At 51.1% G+C, this 18339-nt stretch overlaps 1 protein-coding gene across 6 annotated transcripts in view; it reads left to right on the top strand.

The window, feature by feature from the left end:
• SYNE3 (spectrin repeat containing nuclear envelope family member 3) overlaps positions 1-18339 on the top strand; it is a gene marked incomplete at both ends in the record, with an annotated part of 53460 nt that overhangs the window by 27088 nt on the left and 8033 nt on the right. For 2 of the 6 annotated variants that reach the window (XM_080708035.1, XM_080708039.1), the window contains 7 exons: positions 562-696; positions 4688-4849; positions 5602-5774; positions 6216-6345; positions 8045-8212; positions 12787-12936; positions 13975-14013. In XM_080708035.1, coding sequence (XP_080564161.1) covers positions 562-696; positions 4688-4849; positions 5602-5774; positions 6216-6345; positions 8045-8212; positions 12787-12936; positions 13975-14013 — 957 coding nt within the window. Of the gene's footprint in view, positions 1-561; positions 697-4687; positions 4850-5601; positions 5775-6215; positions 6346-8044; positions 8213-12786; positions 12937-13974; positions 14020-18339 lie in introns of all 6 variants that reach the window. The other 4 variants (XM_080708037.1, XM_080708038.1, XM_080708036.1 and 1 more) reach the window with 4 other exon arrangements.

The raw sequence follows: 18339 nt of genomic DNA, 5'->3' as shown, positions 1-18339 counted from the left end.
GGTGTAGCTTGGAGGTAGAATGCCCCTGAGTTCCATCCCCCCTACTGCAAAAAAACCAAACAAAAAAAAAGAATGCATGTCTTAAGTCACATGTAGACTGTAAGTAGGTTCATCAGTGATAATAGCCGGCTGCATAATGAGCTTGTTGGTTTTCAAAATGCATGTGCCACAACCCTCATCTTCTTCAAACCTGAGCACGGCTCATACATAGATTGAGAATGTTCCCTGGAAGGCCACAGACATGGTGCTTGTGGGGTTTTCAGCCTGAGATTGGGATGTGACTCTTCATAAGAAGAGGCGGTCATCAAACGAGAGTCCAGATACAAGTTTGTCCCTCAAGCTGCTATCTGATATTTCACCAAGTTTCTTTCCATGGTGTTCTAGAATATTTTTGAGTGATTCCAAAAATTTTACCAACCCGGATAGTAAGACCATCAGACTAGCCGCATAGTGTGCGGCCACTGATGTGTGGGGGCCCCGCCACTGGTGTGTGGGGGCCCCCTCCAGCCCAGACTCTCCTGCCCAGACAGGATAATGCACCTGCACCTCTCTCCTCTGCAGGGGCTGCAGGAAGAGGGGCTGGAGCTGGGGGCACAGATAGAGGCTGCAAGGCCGCTCGTCCAGGGCAATTCCAACCACCAGCACAAGATGGACCAGCTTTCCTCTGACTACCAGGCTCTGCAGAGGGCGCTGGAGGTAAGAGGCTACCAGGGCCTGCGTCACTGCAGAGACCCGCCGGGAATCCCGCACACTGGGCGGCTTTTTCTTTCTTTTCTTCCAACCCTTCCTTTTTCCTTTCTTCCTCCCTTTATTCCATTCCTCATTTGTGTGACATGATTGCCGAGCTTCTGTATGCAGGCACTGTTCTAGGTGGACAAGACAGCCAGGGCCTCCACTCTGCTGGGAATCACATTCTAGTTGGGTAGATGAAGAATGAATCAGCAAGCAAAATAACGCAGGAATCCACACCATGCTGAGGGCGCAGCAAGGGCAGAGCCTCAGAACAGACCCTCAGCGGCAGCGGGCAGTGTGCTGTGCCAGGCCTGCCCGGCCCTAGCAGCCGCACAGCCTCGCCTGCAGTGCCCCCTAGTGGCCACTCGAGCTGGGCCTGTGTTCAGCTCCTTCAAAACTGGCAGGAGGGCAGTGGTGCATGCCTGGAACCCTAGTATTTGGGAGGCTGAGATGGGGGATCACAGGTTCAAGGCTAGCCTCGGCAACTTAGAGAAACCCTGTTTCAAAATAAGAAATAGAGCCGGGCGTGGTGGCGCACACCTGTAATCCCCGCGCTTTGGGAGGCGGAGACAGGAGGATCGCGCAGGTTCGAAGCCAGCCGCGTGTGCTGGCTTAGGAGACCCTGTTTCCAAATAAAAATATAAAATAGGTCTGGGAGTGTAGCCCGGAGGTAGAAGGGCTTCCAGGAACCCCAGTACCACCAAAAATAAAGATAAAAAAAATAAAAAATAGAATGGGGGTGTGGGTCTGGGGGTATAGCTTGGAGGTAAAATGCTTTAGATTCAATCCTCAGTACCAAAAAAAAAAAAAAAAACCCAGAAAGAATAAAATAATGAGAGAAAGAAAGAAAAAGAAAAGGAAAGACCTGGCAGGAGACAACTTAAAATGTAGACTCTGGTTCACACTGATCCCATTAGGCAGAGACCTGGGTCTACCTGGCTCTATTAAGCCCAAGGAGTAGAAGCCGGTCTCTGGCAGCCATGCCTCAAGAAAACAGTGTGTGTGAGCCTGCTTTGTGCTGTTTTATTTTATTTTATTATTTTATTTTTATTGGTGCTAGGGATTGGACCCCAGGGCATCCTATCTCGAGCTATACCCCACATCCCTTTTTATTTATTTTGAAACAGGGTCTCACTAAGTTTCTGAGGATCCCTCTGAGCTGCAGAGACTGGCTTCGAGCCCGCCATCCTCCTATCTCAGCCTCCCCAGTTCTGGCATTATAACATATGCCGCCAATCCCCGTTTGCTCACGCTGTCTTAATAGCAGATATTTCCAACACCTCCTTGACAATCCTGAAGCTCATAGGTAATAAATAAAAGTTCTGCTCGCAGACAACTTAGAAAGTTCTAGAATAGAAAAGAGAGATTTCATAAAAGTAGTCATAATCAGCTAGTGTCCTTCAGTGCTCCCAGACAGTCATACTTAGGGCAGGAGGATGTGGTCAAAATGTACCCACCATTCCATGGTCACAGATGCCACACCAGTGCCCACGGCCAGGGTGTCTACAGGGAGGCAGTTTTCTGGAATGTGATATATTTTTGATTAAAGCAAAGCACTGTCTTCCATCTACCCAGATGATAGGTGTATTCCTATCCTTTGTTCAACCTGCAAAACTCTTCATGTTTGTGTGTGAAATGGGGCAGTCTAAGCCCAGGTCAGATGAAAAGGCTTTTCAGTGGTAAAGATGGTAGAAGAGGAGACCGTCCTGGAGGGCGTGGTCCTCCCTGGGTGGTCTGGGAGCACCCATCACTCACTGTACCTGCAACCCTCCACCCACGTCCTCGTCACCCCAGCAGCCAGGCGCCTCTACGCACCTCCAGGAAACAGCATCACGCGTAGAGGCCCTGGTCTCACCAAAGCACACGGTCTGGATAGATTCCTTAACTCTACCCAGTACACTAGCAGCCGGTGGTCTCCAGGTTGAGAGCGAGGGAGTAGAGAAAGAGAAAGCAGCCTCACCCTTCAGGAGCCCACCGAAGCCCATAGACGCAGCAAGAGTTGGCTCCAATGACCCCACCAAAGGAGGAGCTAGTTTAATCACCGTAAGATTTCCCAGCATCATCAGGAGCTGCGAAAAGGTGACATTCCAGTTCCACCACACTGCCCAATTTATGGTTTACACTTCTTTAAGGAGAAGTTGTCCCTCTTGTTATTTATGCAGTACTTGTTTAGTCCAGATCTTAGTACTCCCTTCTCCCACAGACAGAGGGGCTCTTCATGTCTGTCTGGGGCTGTGTACCCCTTGTTGGAGGTCACAGCTCTGTACAACAGGGAGCCATTGAAGCATATGGCCTGATGTTGGTACCTAAGGGCTGGGGGAATGGTGGTAGGGAAGGCTTAGAGGAGTGGGGTCTCAGGGAATGTTTCAGGCCCTCATTTCATGGTCCTTTGGGGACAGATGTAGCCCATTCTCCGCAGACCCAGAGGCTGCTGAGTCCCTCTCTGGGTCCCCAGCCCCTGGCAGGCCTGGGGTCCTGCCATGTCAGCCAGTGTGTGTGTGTAGTGCCAGAAGGCAGGGTCCTTCATGGCCCAGCCAAGAGCCACAAGGCCCTAAGCTAGTGGGCAAATGAAGAAAGAGGGCCGTAGGCCCTAGGGTCTGAAGAAGGGGCTCACAGGGTCCCAAGCTAGGTGACCACAAGGTTGAAAAATGGCTGCCCTTCTAGGTACAGTGCCCAGGAGACAGGGAACAGCCCTGGTCTCAGAGAACTGAGCAACAGACTGGCTCTGGAAACAGGACCCAGGAAAGGAGAAAAATAGCGCGGCTGTTCTGAAAAACTCTATTGAAGTATAATCACATGCAGAGAAGTTAGCATGAAGAGGGCAGCTAAGTAGTTTTTTAAAAATTAAATGGTTGCCAGGCGTGGTGGTATGCACTTGTAATCCCAGCATTTGGAAGACTGAGACAGGAGGATCACCGTGCATGGCCAACCTCAGCTACTAAGTGAAGCCCTTTGCAACTCAGTGAGACCCTGTTCAAAATAAATATTAAAAAATAGGGCTGGGGGGTACGGCTTGGAGGTAGAATGCCCCTGGGTTCCATCTTCAGTACAAAAAAAAAAAAAAATTAAATGACTGGAACCCAGAGCAATACCAGCCCTCCACGCCCACTAGTGACCGCCCACCACTTCCAAACTTCCAGGCTCACGCCGACCTCCGATGGGATCAGACAGAATGTTCTTGTGTGTCAGGCTTCCAGCCCTCCACAGGATGGCTATAAATTCTTCCTTGGTGTTGCACACGCTTCTTGTCGCCGTGGAGTGTTCCTCTGAGTGGATCTACCTCCTCGTGCCCAGGCCTTCTACTGTTGACGGGCACTCGGGAAACCTCCTGTTGGGAGATAGAACAGGGATGTCACAGGCGCGCCTCCGGAGAAGTCAAGTCGGCGCTTCTGCGGGGGCCCCGGCTGAGTCAGAAGGTGTGCCTGTGTTCCATTTTCCAGTACCTGCAAAGGTTTCCCAAGTGCTGGTACCAGTTCATTCACAGGGTGTCAAGGTGAACGAGAGTCACCTGGGCCTGGTGGTCCCATAGAAGTCAGAGCAGCCAAGAGGGATTTTAAACCAGACCTGAGCTGGGCATGGCGGCACAACTCTGTAATCCGAGCATTTGGGGGGCTGAGACTGGAGGACTGCAATCTGCAGACAGTCTCAGCTACTTAGTGAGGCCCTCCACAACTTAGTGAGACCTGTTTCAAAATAAAGAATAAAAAAAAAATAGGGCAGGGGGTATAGCTTGGAGGTCGAATGTCCTTGGTTTCCATCCCCAGACCCGAAAAAAAATAAATCAACCAGACCTGATCTTCTTGGCCGATTTGTGCTGTGCACTGAGAGGGCTAACCTGTGGCATTCCTGCTGCATAAGGAAATAGATGGCCTGGCAGGGTTAGGGTGGTACCCGGGGCCTGTCTCCACCAGCGCTCAGGGCGCCCTGACCCCCAAACCCCGGCGCTGTGCTGCAGGACCTCGTGGACCAGCGTCGGCAGAGCGTGCGGGAGCATTGCACCTTTAGCCACCAGCTGCTGGAGCTGCGGCAGTGGATCTCCGTGGTCACCCAGACACTGGAATCCTACCAGGGGCATGTGGGTCCCTGGGATGCAGAGGCACGGGAGGCTGAGGTGGAGGTAAGGTGCTGGTTCCCTCGTCTCATCCCCCCAGAGCAGCCTCACCTGGGAAGGTGAAACCTTCCTCACTCTTAGCCCACATTCTCATTGCTGTGACCCAAAAGCCCTGACCATACAGCTTAGAAGAAAGAAGACTTATATGGCCACAGGTTTTGGTTTATTTTGGTGCACTACAGTCTCACATCATAATGTAGATCATGTTGCCAATGACATGTGTTCACACAGTAGTTGGTGGACCCCCCATTCCCCTCCCTCCCAATAACGAGTGTCCAGGTTCACAGTGTTATATTCACATGTATATACATAGTCTCGGGCAGGCTCACAGTTTTTGGAGATTAATAGGTTCGGTTCGTGTTAGGCTGAGTGCAGAGTTCAGAGCATGGTGGTGAGAAGCCAAGAGAGGGAGAAAGCCAAGCTCTGCTCTCAGATCACAGAGACCAAAGCAAGAGAGAGCGAGGAAGGGATTCAGAGACAAAAGCAGAGTCCCTGAGGGCACACCCCAGGAGCCCACCTCCCCCAGCCCTGCCCCACCTGCCTAGGTTACCACCCAGTAAGTCATTACACTGGATTCATCCACAGATGAGATTACAACACTCACAACTTAATTATAGCAACTGTGAACATTCATAGGTGAGCTTCAGGGGACCGTTTACATAACCATAACACTCACCCTGGGACGTGTGTGTGTGTGTGTGTGTGTGTGTGTGTGTGTGTGTGTGTGTGTTGTGTTTGTGTGTCCCTGTGTCCTGCAGAGGCTGCTGGCTGAAATCCCAGAGAAGGAGGCCCAGCTGGCCCTGATTGAAGCGCACGGCCAGCTGGTGATGGAGAAGTCTTCTCCGGAGGGGGCGGCCATGATCCAGGAGGAGCTGAAGGAGCTCACAGAGTCTTGGCGGGCACTGAGGCTGCTGGAGGAGAGCCTGCTGAGGTGAGGGGCCCTCCCCAGCTCTGAGCCTTGTCCCGGACAATGACCCCTTGCCAGCTCCAAGCATCCATAGAGCAGATGGCAGGGCTGTGTGCCAGGCGTGGCCCCAGGAGCCCGTAAGCATCTTCATGTCTTGTCCCACTGGGAAATGTCCCAGGCTGGGGAGTTAGCCTCCAGCTCATTCTGGTTGAGCCTCAGTTTTGTCATCTGTCCCAATGGGTATGCATGTCTTTGTAACAGGGAGGTAGGGACTTAAGTAAGAAACCGGGTGGGAGTTAAGACTCGGGAGCATTCTGACATACCCGAGGGTGGCTGCTGACTCATAATCAGTAGTGAAACTCGGGCGCTTCCTGCCACCCTGATGCCCCTGCTATTACTTCTCTTGTGCCCTGATGAGTCCCCATCACACCCCCGCCTTGAGTGACCTGAGCCCTGTCTCCGCAGCCTCATCAGAAACCGGCAGTTGCAGAGGACAGAGGTGGATTCAGGGAAGAAACTGGTTTTCACCAACAACATCCCAAAGTCTGGGTTTCTCATCGACCCCATGGACCCTATCCCCAGGCATCGCCATCGGGTGAGCATCTGGCAGGGCTTCTGAGAAGGATCAAACAGTGGGATGAGGGTCTCCGGCACAGCCCCCTTCCTGCCCACGACCAAATGGTCAGCTCCCAGGATTGGCCAAGTCCTGTTTCACTCACTCCTACTGTGGTCCCGGGAGCAATGTTACCCACAGCAGAGAGGAACTTGGGTCCCAGGCTGCAGAGCCAGGCCACAGGAGAAGGTTGTGAGCATCCCTGGGCCTCGCTGAATCCCTAGCAGATCCTGCTGCCCAAAGACAAAAGCACACCACTGCTGGGAGGAGAGGAGCAGGGCTAAGAGTTCAACCCTGGCCCGAGATAGCATGTCAGGTGACTGAAGATGGGTAACTTTTCATTCCATAGCTATATATTTTTAAAGAGCTTAATATGTGATACCATCATTATATCTTCTTACTGCCTTTAAAACAATTGAATCATGCCAAAAAGAACATTATTCATTGTTCTTCAAAAGCAATCCATCAAAGCAGGGCATGGTAGGGTGCACCTGTGGTCCCAGCTACTTGGGAGACTGAAGCAGGAAGATCCTTTGAGCCCGGGAGTTCAAGACTAGTCTGAGAAACATTACGAGACTCTGTATCAAAAAAAAAAAAATATCCGTTCTCCCACTCATTCCTTCCTTCAGGCATCCAAAGCACATCTATTGAGTATTATTGTGTTCCTGAGACTGGCTTGGAGCTGGGGTATAACTGTGACTAACACTTGGGACCACAGAGAACTCGAGTGCGGTGCTGAGCTTTCTAGGCTGAAATGTACACCTGATTAAAATGCAGGTTATCCCAATACTTGGGCGGCTGAGATAGAAGGAATGCAGGTTCAAAGCCAGCCTCCGCAACTTAGGAAAACCTTGCCTCAGAATTAAAAATAAAAAGGGCTGGAGGTATAGCTCAGAGGTAGGATGCCCCTGGGTTCAATCCCCAGTACCACGCACACACAAATGCAGGTTCTGATCCAGTAGCCTGGCCGGGGCCCATGGTCCTGGGCTGCTAGGACATGACCTTGCTGCTGGGTCTCGCAGCACAGCTTGAGGAACCAGGAGTAGTGTCCACAGGCAGTTAAATGATGGTTTACACACAGCGTGGTCCCCGTGCGCAGATGTGCCAGATGCGGAGGTGGCTTGCAGCAGAGCGGCTGGCACCCATTTCCAGGACAGGCGGCCCTCCAGGCTCAGCCAGCTCTCACCTGAGCCCTAGAGGCCATGTGGGAGTGGAGGACAGGAGGGGCTGTGTTCCAGGCAGGGCCACCGTGTGTGCAAAGAGCCCGAGACACAGCTCAAGTTCAGGGGCAAGGCATGCCGCAGCCTCTGGCCCCCAGAGAGGAGGCAGCCTGACTTTCAGAGGCCGCAGAGCCTGAGCAGGAGGCTGTAAGGCCACTCTGGGAATGCGCGGGAAACCACCAGTATATACAAGAGGACTAAGCCGGATAGCCTTGCACTCTGGTCACAGAGGGGTAGAAGTGACCACTGGAGAGCCCCCTGGGGAGCCGGGATAGTGGCCTCCACTAGGGAACCAGAGGTGACAGTGGCCCCTAAACGTGGCTGTGTCCCTCACCCCCGCCCCCGGCCTCTCCCTTACCCTTTGGGATCCTGGTCTCCACATTCTGCCTCAGTGGAACCCCAGGACATGTGGCCGGTGGGCCTTTTCACCCCTGCCTCTTCGGGCTTGCTGATCCCCGCAGGCACCCCAGCTAGCGGGAGAGGAAGAGGCAGGCCGCCAGGAGGATTTCTCCCGGCTCCTGCGGAGCTTTGAGCAGTGGCTGCAAGTGGAAAATTCCAAGCTGGTTCGGATCCTCGCCATGAGAGCTGCCACAGCCAAGGACTGGAGGACCAGAGAGACAAAGCTCCAGGTGTGTTCCCAAGGAATGATTCACAGCTGTGTGGACCACTGGGGCCTTCTTCAAACAAAGAAGCAGAAGCCGGGCATGGTGGTGGTGCACGCTTGTAATCCCAGCACTTGGGAGGCTGAGATGGGAGGATTGCAGGTTCGCAGCCAGCTTCAGCTACCTAGTGAGACCCTGATTCAAAATAAAGAACAAAAAATAGGGCTGGGGTGTAGCTTGAATTAGGATGACCCTGGGTTCAATCCCCAGTACTGCAACAAAAAACAAAACACTGAGAAACAAACAAACAAACAAAAAACAGGAACACAAACACGCAGCCCTTGGTGAGCAGTTCTCACTTGGGTATAATAATTATTAAACTTTTTTTTGGTGTTACTAGGGATTGAACCCAGCAGGGTTCTACCTCTGAGCTACAACCCAGCCCTATTTCATTTTTTAATCTGAAACAGGGTCATGTTAAGTTTTTGAACACTGGCCTCAAACCTGTAATCCTCCTGTCTCAGCCTTCCAAGTCCTAGGATTATAGGCATGTGCCACCATGCACAACTCCTTCTGGCTCGTTTTGAAACCTTTTCGATTCAAATATTGTAAGCCTTTTCCTTGCATCCGTTCATTTACCTGTTCATTTGTTCAGCCTCCTTCTGTATTTCTCTTTGTGGAAAATGTCAGCACCAGTCACTTGGTCCCTGTATCAGCCAGCTATTGCTGCGTAACACACCACCCCAGCAGCTCGTGGCTAAAAAAAACAGCTGAGTATCTAACTCTTGATTCTGACTCTTGGAGAGCTAGGCTGAGGTCAGCTGGGATTAGGCCAGTGCTAGGGGCCAAGACATGTCTGCCGGGTTCCCTGGCCTGGGGTCAGTCGTAGGTCAGTCAGGTGGCTCTGCTAGTGACAAGGACCACACATCTCTCTTCCTGTGTGACAGCCAGATTCTCTGGCAGAGGCAGGGCCTGAGGGATCCAGGGGAAGGCTAGATGAGGGGCTATGGGACAGTCACAAGGCCAGCCCCGACTGCAAGGGAAGGGAGCAAAGTCATACTGCAGAGTCATGTTACAAAGAGCAGGGAGATGGCAGGGGAGGCACAGAGGAGGGAATCGCAGCCACTTTTGTAACTGATCTGCCCTGACTCTTTCTCCTTCTCTCCCACATTTGCTTAATTGCTGTCTTAGTCTATTTGCTGCTGCTGCTGCTGCTATAACACAGTACCCGAGCCTGGGTCATTTATGATGAACAAGAATTTATGGGTTCGCAATAATGGAGGCCGGAAAGTCTAAGATCCAGGTGCCAGAATCCTACAAGGACCTCACTTGGAAAAAGGCAGAAGGGCAAGGAGGCAAGAGGGGCTGAACTCTTTTCTGACATCATTAATCCCACCCCTGAGGTTGAGGCCCTCGGGGCCTAGTCACCTCAAAGGCCCATCTCCTAATACTGCTACAACAGCAACTAAACACCCATCTAAATTGGGGAGGGGACGAGCATTGGACCATAGCAGCCCCCAGGTCCTCCTGGATTCTACCTGAGTACTTTTTGCTTCTGTTTCTCCCTGTTTTACCTCGATCATAGGTATAGCCTTTCATCTCCCACCCCCCTCGCAGTTTCCTGTTGTGCCCCCGACCCAGGTCATGGCTTGTTCTGCCGCCAGCCTGACCCTTCAGAATCACAAAATGGACCTGTCTTCCAGGGGAGCATATTTTAGTGTAGAGTTCAAATCCCACATTTATCATGCAAGAGTTTTCTCAACCTCTCCTTTTTTTATTTTTATGAAATGTCACTGGGATATATTAGGGTCTGCGTTTCTTTTTACTTATCATGCTTGGGATTCACATAAACTGCTGTGATCTGTGTCTTTCTGGAAAATTCTCTGATATCATCTGTTAAAATATTGCCTCTGCCTTGATACGTTCCCTCTCTTTCTCCAGTGTCATTTAAGCACGCATTCCTTCTCATAATGTGCTTTATGTCCCTTGGCCTCTCTTGTGCATTTTTCATTCTGAGTATTTTTTTCTGGCCTACCTTCCGGTTTATTTATTGCTTCTTTAGCTGCTACCTGTGTCTATTTGTTTTGATTTTGTTTTTGTTTTTGTTTGTGGTAGTAGGGATTGAACCCAGGTGCCTACTGCCTCTGAGCTACAGTCCCAGCCCCATTTTATTTTTAATTTCAAAACAGGGTCTCACTAAACTGCTGGGGGACTAGCTAAGCTGCTGAGGCTGGCCTTAAACCTGCCACCCTCCTGTCTCAGCCTCCCAAGTACTAGGATTACAGGTGTGCGCCGCCACGCCCAGCTTTGTTGAGTTCTTAACTTTTGTTATTGTAATTCTCAGTTCTTGAACTTCTATTTGGTCTTTTTCTCAGTCACTTCGTCTGGATCCCAGACCCCCACTTAAATCTTTAGGCTCTCTTTGAATAGGGTAAACACCTGTTTTACAGTATGTCCCATAATTCCAATATATCAGGAATTTTAGGAATGATTTTCTCGTGTTTTATTTCTGCCACTTCTTGCTCTTGAAGTCTTTTACCTGAAGGAAACTGCTTTGATTGTGTGTTGGACATTGTGCTTGACAAAATGTGTCTAAGAGTAATTTGAGATTTAGGATAATCTCTTCCACCAGAGAGGATTTTGTTTCCTACTGCCAAGAAATAGGGCTCTATTATTCTGGGGCCGCTGAATCCAGGTTCGAGGCTCCAGTTCTCTGGACCACTGAGATGACTTGGAGCTGGGCTGCAAGTCCACAAGGCCCAAGTTTACTCCTGGGTCACCTTTACTTTGAGGGTGAAGCCTATAGGAGTCTCAGCTACAGTGGCGCATGCTTATAATCTCAATACTTGGGAGGCAGAGACAGGAGGATCACAGGTTCACAGCCAACTTCAGCAACTTAATGAGACCTTGTTTCAAAATAAAACAATAAAATAGAACTGAGAGCCAGGCGGGGTGGCGCATACTTGTAATCCCACCATTTGGGAGGCTGAGACAGGAGGATCTAGGTTAGGGGACAGCCTCAGCTACTTAGTGAGGCCCTTTGCAACTCAGTGAGACCCTGTTTCAAAATAAAGAATAAAGCATAGGGCTGGGGATGTAGCTTGGAGGTAGAATGCCCCTGGGTTCCATCCCCAGTACTGGGGAAAAAAAAAAAAACAAAAACAAAAAAACAGAGCTGAGCGTGTATCTCAGAAGTAGAATGTCCCTAAATTCAATCCCCAGTACTACACACACAAAGGGGGTGGGGGGCTGTCCATCAGAGTCTCCACCTCTGCAGAGCCCAGACTCTGACCTTTGTCCTCTGCCCTCCTGAGGCTGCAGGAAGTTCAGATCTGCACTCAGATTGGCAGATATCCTAAGGGCAAAAACAGGCCTGAACACCAGGCTTGTTTCTCTGTGCTCTTCTCCTTTCCCAGGGAGGTTTGTTGTTGTTGTTGATGTTGTTGTTGGGTTTTTACAGTGCTGGAGCTGGGTCCCAAGCACATTGTAGGCCAGTGCTCCACCACCAAACCCTACCTCCTGCCCCTCTTCATGTGCCTCATTCTTCTCTTAAGCCTTCCATGACTTTCAGATGAAATATTTTGTCCTCAGCGGGAGTTTGGTCTCAATTATCCAGTTGACCATTATTACAAGGAAGTCTTTTCCACCTCTCTCTCTCTTATCTCATATTCAGCTTCTCCTCTGGTTTCTATCACCACCACCCAACCTCAGCCGTGTCAGAAATGACGTGTGTGTGTGTGTGTGTGTGTGTGTTTGTGTGTGTGTGCATACGCACGTGCGTGTGTGTGGTTGGGAATTGAACCAAAGGGCATTCTACCTCTGAGCTATACCTCCAGCCCTGTTTTATTTTTTACTTGGAAACCAGGGTCCCTCCAGGTTGCTGTGAGCCTCGCTAAGTTGCTGGGTCTGGCTTTAAACTTGTGATCCTCCTACTTCAGCCTCCCAAGTGCTGCAGTTGCAGGTGTGCACCACCACACCTTGCTAGAAAGGACTTTTAGATCCACTGACTGAAGCCTTTGCTGACCTTTGCTTTGGTCACTGACTGAAGCCCTTTGATGTGACCAGCTCACATACTTGTGGGCTCCGAGCAGCTAAGCAAATTGTCCCATATAGCCCAGCTAGTAGGACAGGGCAGAGCCAGGGTCCAAAGCCAGGGTTTAACTCCAGGCACCTGCCTCTCAGGATCCTGAGAATAAAAGGTATTATCGTAGGGGAAAATGGTACTGTATTTTGATAGAAAAATATGTCCAATTCAACACTACTCTGCCAAGCTAGAAAGTTCCAGTGGGAAGGCATGTTCAACAGAGTTCGCTTTTGTAAGGATGGGAACACCTATGACAAGCCTTCGGAGGACTTGGTCCCGAGTGTCAGAGTTGGAAGTGACCACTGTGGTCCACTGTCCTCTGCCCCACCCATGCAGAAGGCCATTCTGTAACATTCTGGATGCTTGAGTTGGCACAGGTGAAATTCCCATGTTATGGGTCCCATTCACCTCCCAGTGTGCAGTTCTGTCGAGTAAGTCAGGACTGACCCATCCCTACCAGGCAGGTGGGCTGGCTTGGCCAGTAGGAAACTGTCATCGATGCTGCCCTTTCCCCCAGGAGCTGGAGGCTCGAGTACCAGAAGGCCAGCATCTCTTCGAGAACCTCCTTCATCTCTGGCCAGCAAGAGGCACCTCGGATGAGCTGGAAGACCTGCGCTACCGCTGGATGCTGTACAAGTCCAAGCTCAAGGACTCTGGCCACCTGCTGGTAGGTGCTGAGGACGCGCAGGTCCTGGACCCTGGGATGACCATGCCCGGGTGCAGACCCACCTGGGGAAACAGAGCTCGGCCTGCGTGCGCTCTGCCCTGTGCAGCCGCAACTGGGCTGACCTAGGGGAGGGAGATGCCGGGGTCCCAGGTGCTTGACTTATGTGATGTCATTGGGCCGCCTCTTCTGAGGCTGCGATCCCAGTAACAATGGCAGAAACCTCATGGTTCCTATCATGTGGGAGCACTTGCTGCCTCCCATGCCTACAGCGCCATGCAGTCCCTATGACGCCCTATGTCCAGTCCCCAGAGGAGAAACTGAGGCCCTGGGAAGCTAAAAACCTTTCCTAAGGTCACACATCAGAGCCAGCATTCAAAACACCCTGAGACATCGGCGTGGGGTAAAGACACAGGGCGTTGTGCATCAGGAGCCCCGGGACCCAGCCTTACGCCCCCACTGGCTTCCTTATGACTTGGAGCAAGTACTCTCCCCTTAGGGCCCCTGTATCTCCTACACAAAATAATAATTAATAATAATAATAATAATAATAATAATAATAATAATATAGCTATACTAGCAATAATATCCCTTATTAAATGCTGAGTCCTTATAAGAAACCCTGTAAAGGCGATAGCTATTACTGTCTGAGCCAAGGACATAACTGAGACACAGAGTTGAGCATCTCCAGCCCCAGGAAGCAGTAGGTGAGGTGGTCTCGGCCCCCTTCAGGCCTCAAACCAGCCCAGTCTGAGGCCTGCAGGCTTTCCTGGCCCCAAAACAGCTGTGTTAGCCACTAGGTGTCAGGCCAGGCCAAGCCAGGCAGGCCATGCCCCGAGACAGGGCGGCGCAGCCTTGTCCTGAAGTGTGGTAAAACGCCCATTAGATGGAGGCCCCTGCTGGCGGTCCTTCCTGGTGACCAGGAATTTTAGAGCAGCGCTTCCCTGACAAAACACATGTTCTCTGACGGGCTCTGCTGGAATTCAAGCGCCATGCACCTCATCTGGTTTCCCCTTGCCTTCTCTTTCTCTAAAATAACAGACACCGAGTTCTCCTGGGGAGCCGACTGGATTCCAAAAGGTACCTGTGGGCCATCTGCTGCGCATGGCTGGAAGGGGATCCTGGAGGGCTGGCGTGCCTGTGTCGCCGGGGCAGCCTCCTGGAAGGTTCTGTGGGGTCTAAGGAGCATTTGTGGGGATCAGCTGTGGGCCACACAGGCTGGGTCCTGGGGTTCTTGATCTGCCCAGGGGCCCCGGCTGGGGAGGGGAGGTGACAGGCCGGGCTGTGTTGAGTGCACAGCCTTAGCAGGAACATGATGAACAAGGGGCCCTGGAGTTTGTCCTCCTGAACCAGCCCACTGGGGAATGACAACAGGCGCAAGTCAGGACCGTCCCAGGAACCTAGGCCGTGTGGCTGCCTTGGTGATAGAGGGGTGCCTGGGGCCCAGGGGCACATGATGGGGCTGGCGGAGACTTTCACGTTCTCCTGCACAGGTGTTTGCGCATTGAGACAGCTCAGAGCCGCCTCCCAGGTGTTTGCAGGATGAAACCACAGCAGTGATGGCAGTAATGACCAAAAAAAGGGACAGATCCTATTGCTCTAGATGGGAAACATTGGCCGCCCGTGCGTGTGTGTGTGTGTGTGTGTGTGTGTGTGTGCGCGCGCGTGCACGCGCACGTGTGCTCACAGTGGCTAGGGCACCTCATTTCACCTTCCCCTTGACACCCAGGCAGCACTCTTCTCTCAGCTTCAAACCCAAAGAAACAGATGCAGCAAGCTGAGCTGACTTGGTCCATGGGGCCTGCAGCTCCGGCCTGGTGTCTGGCCTCTGGCTCCAAAGCCCACGTTTTAACCTTCAGCAATAGGGACCTCCTGGCCGGGAGGATCAATCTCCCCACTTCTGGAAGAGCCAATTGTCAATGGTTGTCCCCAGTGCTACCGCTTCCAAAGGCACGCTCCTGTTTTCCTGCCAAGAACTGCTCCGCAATGACAGGACCCCCACCCTGGCGGGCTCTAGTCCAAAGCTCCAAGTTGCTTGAGATCTCTCACTCCGTGGTATCTGCATTTCCGGGATGCTCTGTACACTCAGAATCATCCCTGACTTGGGCTGGCGTCATGTCTGGCATCTGCAGGAGAGTGGGTGACCTAGGGGTACTGAGTAGGGTCATCATGAGATCCAGGCTGTGCTCTGGGCCCAGCGCCAACTGGCTTGATGTCACTGGGCAAGTTGCTTTGCCTTTGGGGAATCACTTTGCCCATCTGTAAAATGAAACCATTACCACAACTTTACTTCCCAAATTAATATTGGAGGTTGTATGAACAGTTATATTGAGAAGCACAAGTGCGTCCTATAATGTCAGCCCTGGTCTCTCCCCGTAGTTTAGAATAACAGCAGCTTCCTCATAGAATACAGCAGGGCATCCAGGAAGGACAGGTGGCCCATACAGCTCAGCAAGTGGCTTCTAATGGGACTGGGGAGAGGGGACGCAGGACCAGGCATCCAGCCTGCCTCTAGTTCCTGTGCTCTAAGTCCCCACCTATGTAGCCCCCAGGCCAGGGTCCGTGCAGGAGTCATTTGTGAGTCTCCTGGTGCCTGGCCATGGTCCCTAGCACATGGTAAGCACTCACTAAATACCTTAGAGCAGTGACCTTGGCTGGAGACATCAGCCCTGCAGTGCAGACCCAGGCCCCCTGCAGCCCATATTTAATACACCATTGTGGTGCCTGTGAAGGTGTGTGTTCATTGGCTGTCTCCTCTTTCATTCATTCATTCCACCCGTATTTACTGAGTGCTGACTTTGTGTCAAGCTCTGTTTTAGTGTTTCTGACGTATCAGTGAACAGAGGAGCGACCATGTGGCTGGCTGGGCGGAGGGTCCGAGTGTTCCTGCAGCAGGGTGGAGTCTCTGGGTCGGAGAGCTCTGAAGGGCAGCCGCAAGGTTTCCATCCCTGAGTTTCAGCTCATCTATGGCTAGCAGATATTGGGCGCAGTTTTGTGGGGGTACACAAGCAAGAAGGTCCTAGGTGGCTATACAGTCTGCTTCCTTGGGCTATGTTTATAACAAGTAGCTAAAGTTTTTACTTTGGTGTTGACTGGCTTTTGAGCTAAGAGACCTCAGCCTAAATGGGTGATATGTACAGGCATGTCCACACAAGTCTTTTACCCCATTATGATGTATGAATACAATGCACCAATAAATAAAATAAAAATAAAGAGACCTCAGCCTGCTCTGAAGAAGTAAGCCAAGGAGCTGACAGGAGCTGTGTTGCAAGGGAGCGTGTGGAAAGCACGTGGCTGGGCCCGTCCCTAGAGCTCTGACCCATCAGGGCTACAGCGGCCTGAAAATTTGCATTTCTAACAAGTATCCTGGTGAGACCGGTGCTGGGGGTCTAGGGATCACACTTTAAAAACTCCTACTTTATGTTCTGGATTCATATCCAGTCTTTAGTATGCATGGCCTTTAGCAAATCACTTAACCACCATCTTCCAGTGAATAAAACAAGAGTTGCCCAAGCTGACCATTAGTAAAGTCCCCACAGCAACAGCTGACACACAGTAGGCTCCCTGTTGCTACGCAGATGAGGATGCTGTCCCTGCTTCTCCTTCTAGCAGCAGGGGAAGCCATGACTTTCAGAGAGGGCAAGCCTTTCTGTGCTTTGGTCCTTGGTTGTGTTTAGTTGATCTGTGTTAGTCGGCTTTATGTATTGTTTACACTTACAACAAAATACAGGAGATAATCGACTTACAAAGAGAAAAGATGTTTTTGGCTTGTGGTTTGGGAGTCTATAGTCCATGGTCGTTTGGCCCATGGTTTGGACCTGTGACGAGGCAGAGCATCGTAACAGGGAGCAGCAGGTGGCAGAGAAAATCCACTCACCTTACGGCCAGCAAGTGAAAGAAGAAGAGGCCAGGGTCCTATAATCCCCTTCTAGGACATGCCCCCAATGACCTAAGGGCCTCTCTTTAGACTCCGCCTCTTAAAGGATCTAGCATCTCCCAGTGTGCCACCCTGGAGACCAGGCCTTTGGGGGCATTCCAGTTTCAAACTTTAACAATCCTGATGTTGGTAGGTTGTGTTTGTTTGTTTTCGCTGGCTAGAGTATGAACATGTATGTGTGTGACTATGCATACGTGCACGGACACACGCACAGGCCCGACAGGGCTGTCTGCAGAGGTTGTAATCTTGCCAACTTAAAAACATTCCACATATTATTTTTAGTCCAGAGGGAAGGAAAAAGTCCGCTCTTGAGCTAATTATTTATGAGCAGTCGCTTCTGCATGCTTTTTTTTCTCTCTCTGGGCCCAGAGTCACTGGAAGCTCCAGCAACAGCAGAGGCTTCAGCTTGCTTGTTTATATAAACAGGATAATTAAGATTTATTAAATCCACAGCCGCCTCTGCACTTGCCAGCTCAGGGCCGCCGGTGCTGCCTGCAGCTCTCAGATCCATGAAGCATAACTGATACTGGAGTTGCAGGTGGGCTGTGAGTTAACCAAAGTCCCGCCTTGGCCTGGGAAGTGGCGTTGCCCTCCCTGGACATACATTCACTTAGGAGCAGATTGGCCAAGGCTGCCACTTGCCTGAGCAAGGCGGGGAGGATGCAGGACTGGGGCACAGACACCTGCCACCTAGTGCATAGAGCAGGCTCTCCATACACAGACCGCGGCTGGGCCCCTGAGGGTCACATTGTATCTCTTGACTATATTTCATAGATTTGAGACTCTTCAGTTTTGCATCTCTGCAATTTGGGCATCTTATTACAGCCTAAGGCTTCTAGCAATTATTTTCCTTCTCTACTTAGGATGCAACCCACCTGAATTTCTTTAATGTTGTTGTTGTTGAGCCAGAGGCATTCTATCTCCAAGTTACACCCCTAGCCCTTTTCTTACTTTTTGTTTGGAAGCAAGGTCTCCTAGGTTCCTGAGAGTCTTCATACTTGCTGAGGCTATCCTCGAACCTGTGATCCTCTTGCCTCAGCTTCCCAAGTACTGGGATTACAGGTGTGCGCCACCACTCCCGACTCTGAGATTTCTTTAAAATCTCTGCTTACAGGTTTTGTTTTGATTTTCCCCAGACCACACTGATGGTACAAACTTAGACCACCATCCTGGGGAGGCGCTAGCCTGTAGTTCATATTCTCAGGAACGTTTTTGTTCCCCTCCTTCAACCTACCCAAGATAAGGCTTGACCCGTCCTTACCTCTCCTTTCTGAGAGTTTATTCCTCATCCCCTACCCTGAAGGTGGCGCCCCACGCACCCAGCTTTATAGGGGCTTCCCAGTCAGACACTCTGTCTTGGTGGTAGTTATTATTCTTATTTAGTGATAAGTAAAATAATGGTGCTCCTTTTTTTTTTTTTTTTTTGGTGGTACTGGGGCTGGGACACAGGGGCCTTCTACCTCCAGGCT

The sequence above is a fragment of the Muscardinus avellanarius genome, assembly GCF_963383645.1.
Source record: "Muscardinus avellanarius genome assembly, chromosome: 12".
Lineage (NCBI taxonomy): Eukaryota > Metazoa > Chordata > Mammalia > Rodentia > Gliridae > Muscardinus > Muscardinus avellanarius.
The sequence above is the reverse complement of the archived record's forward strand: the minus strand, read 5'-3'. Positions and strand labels throughout refer to the sequence as shown.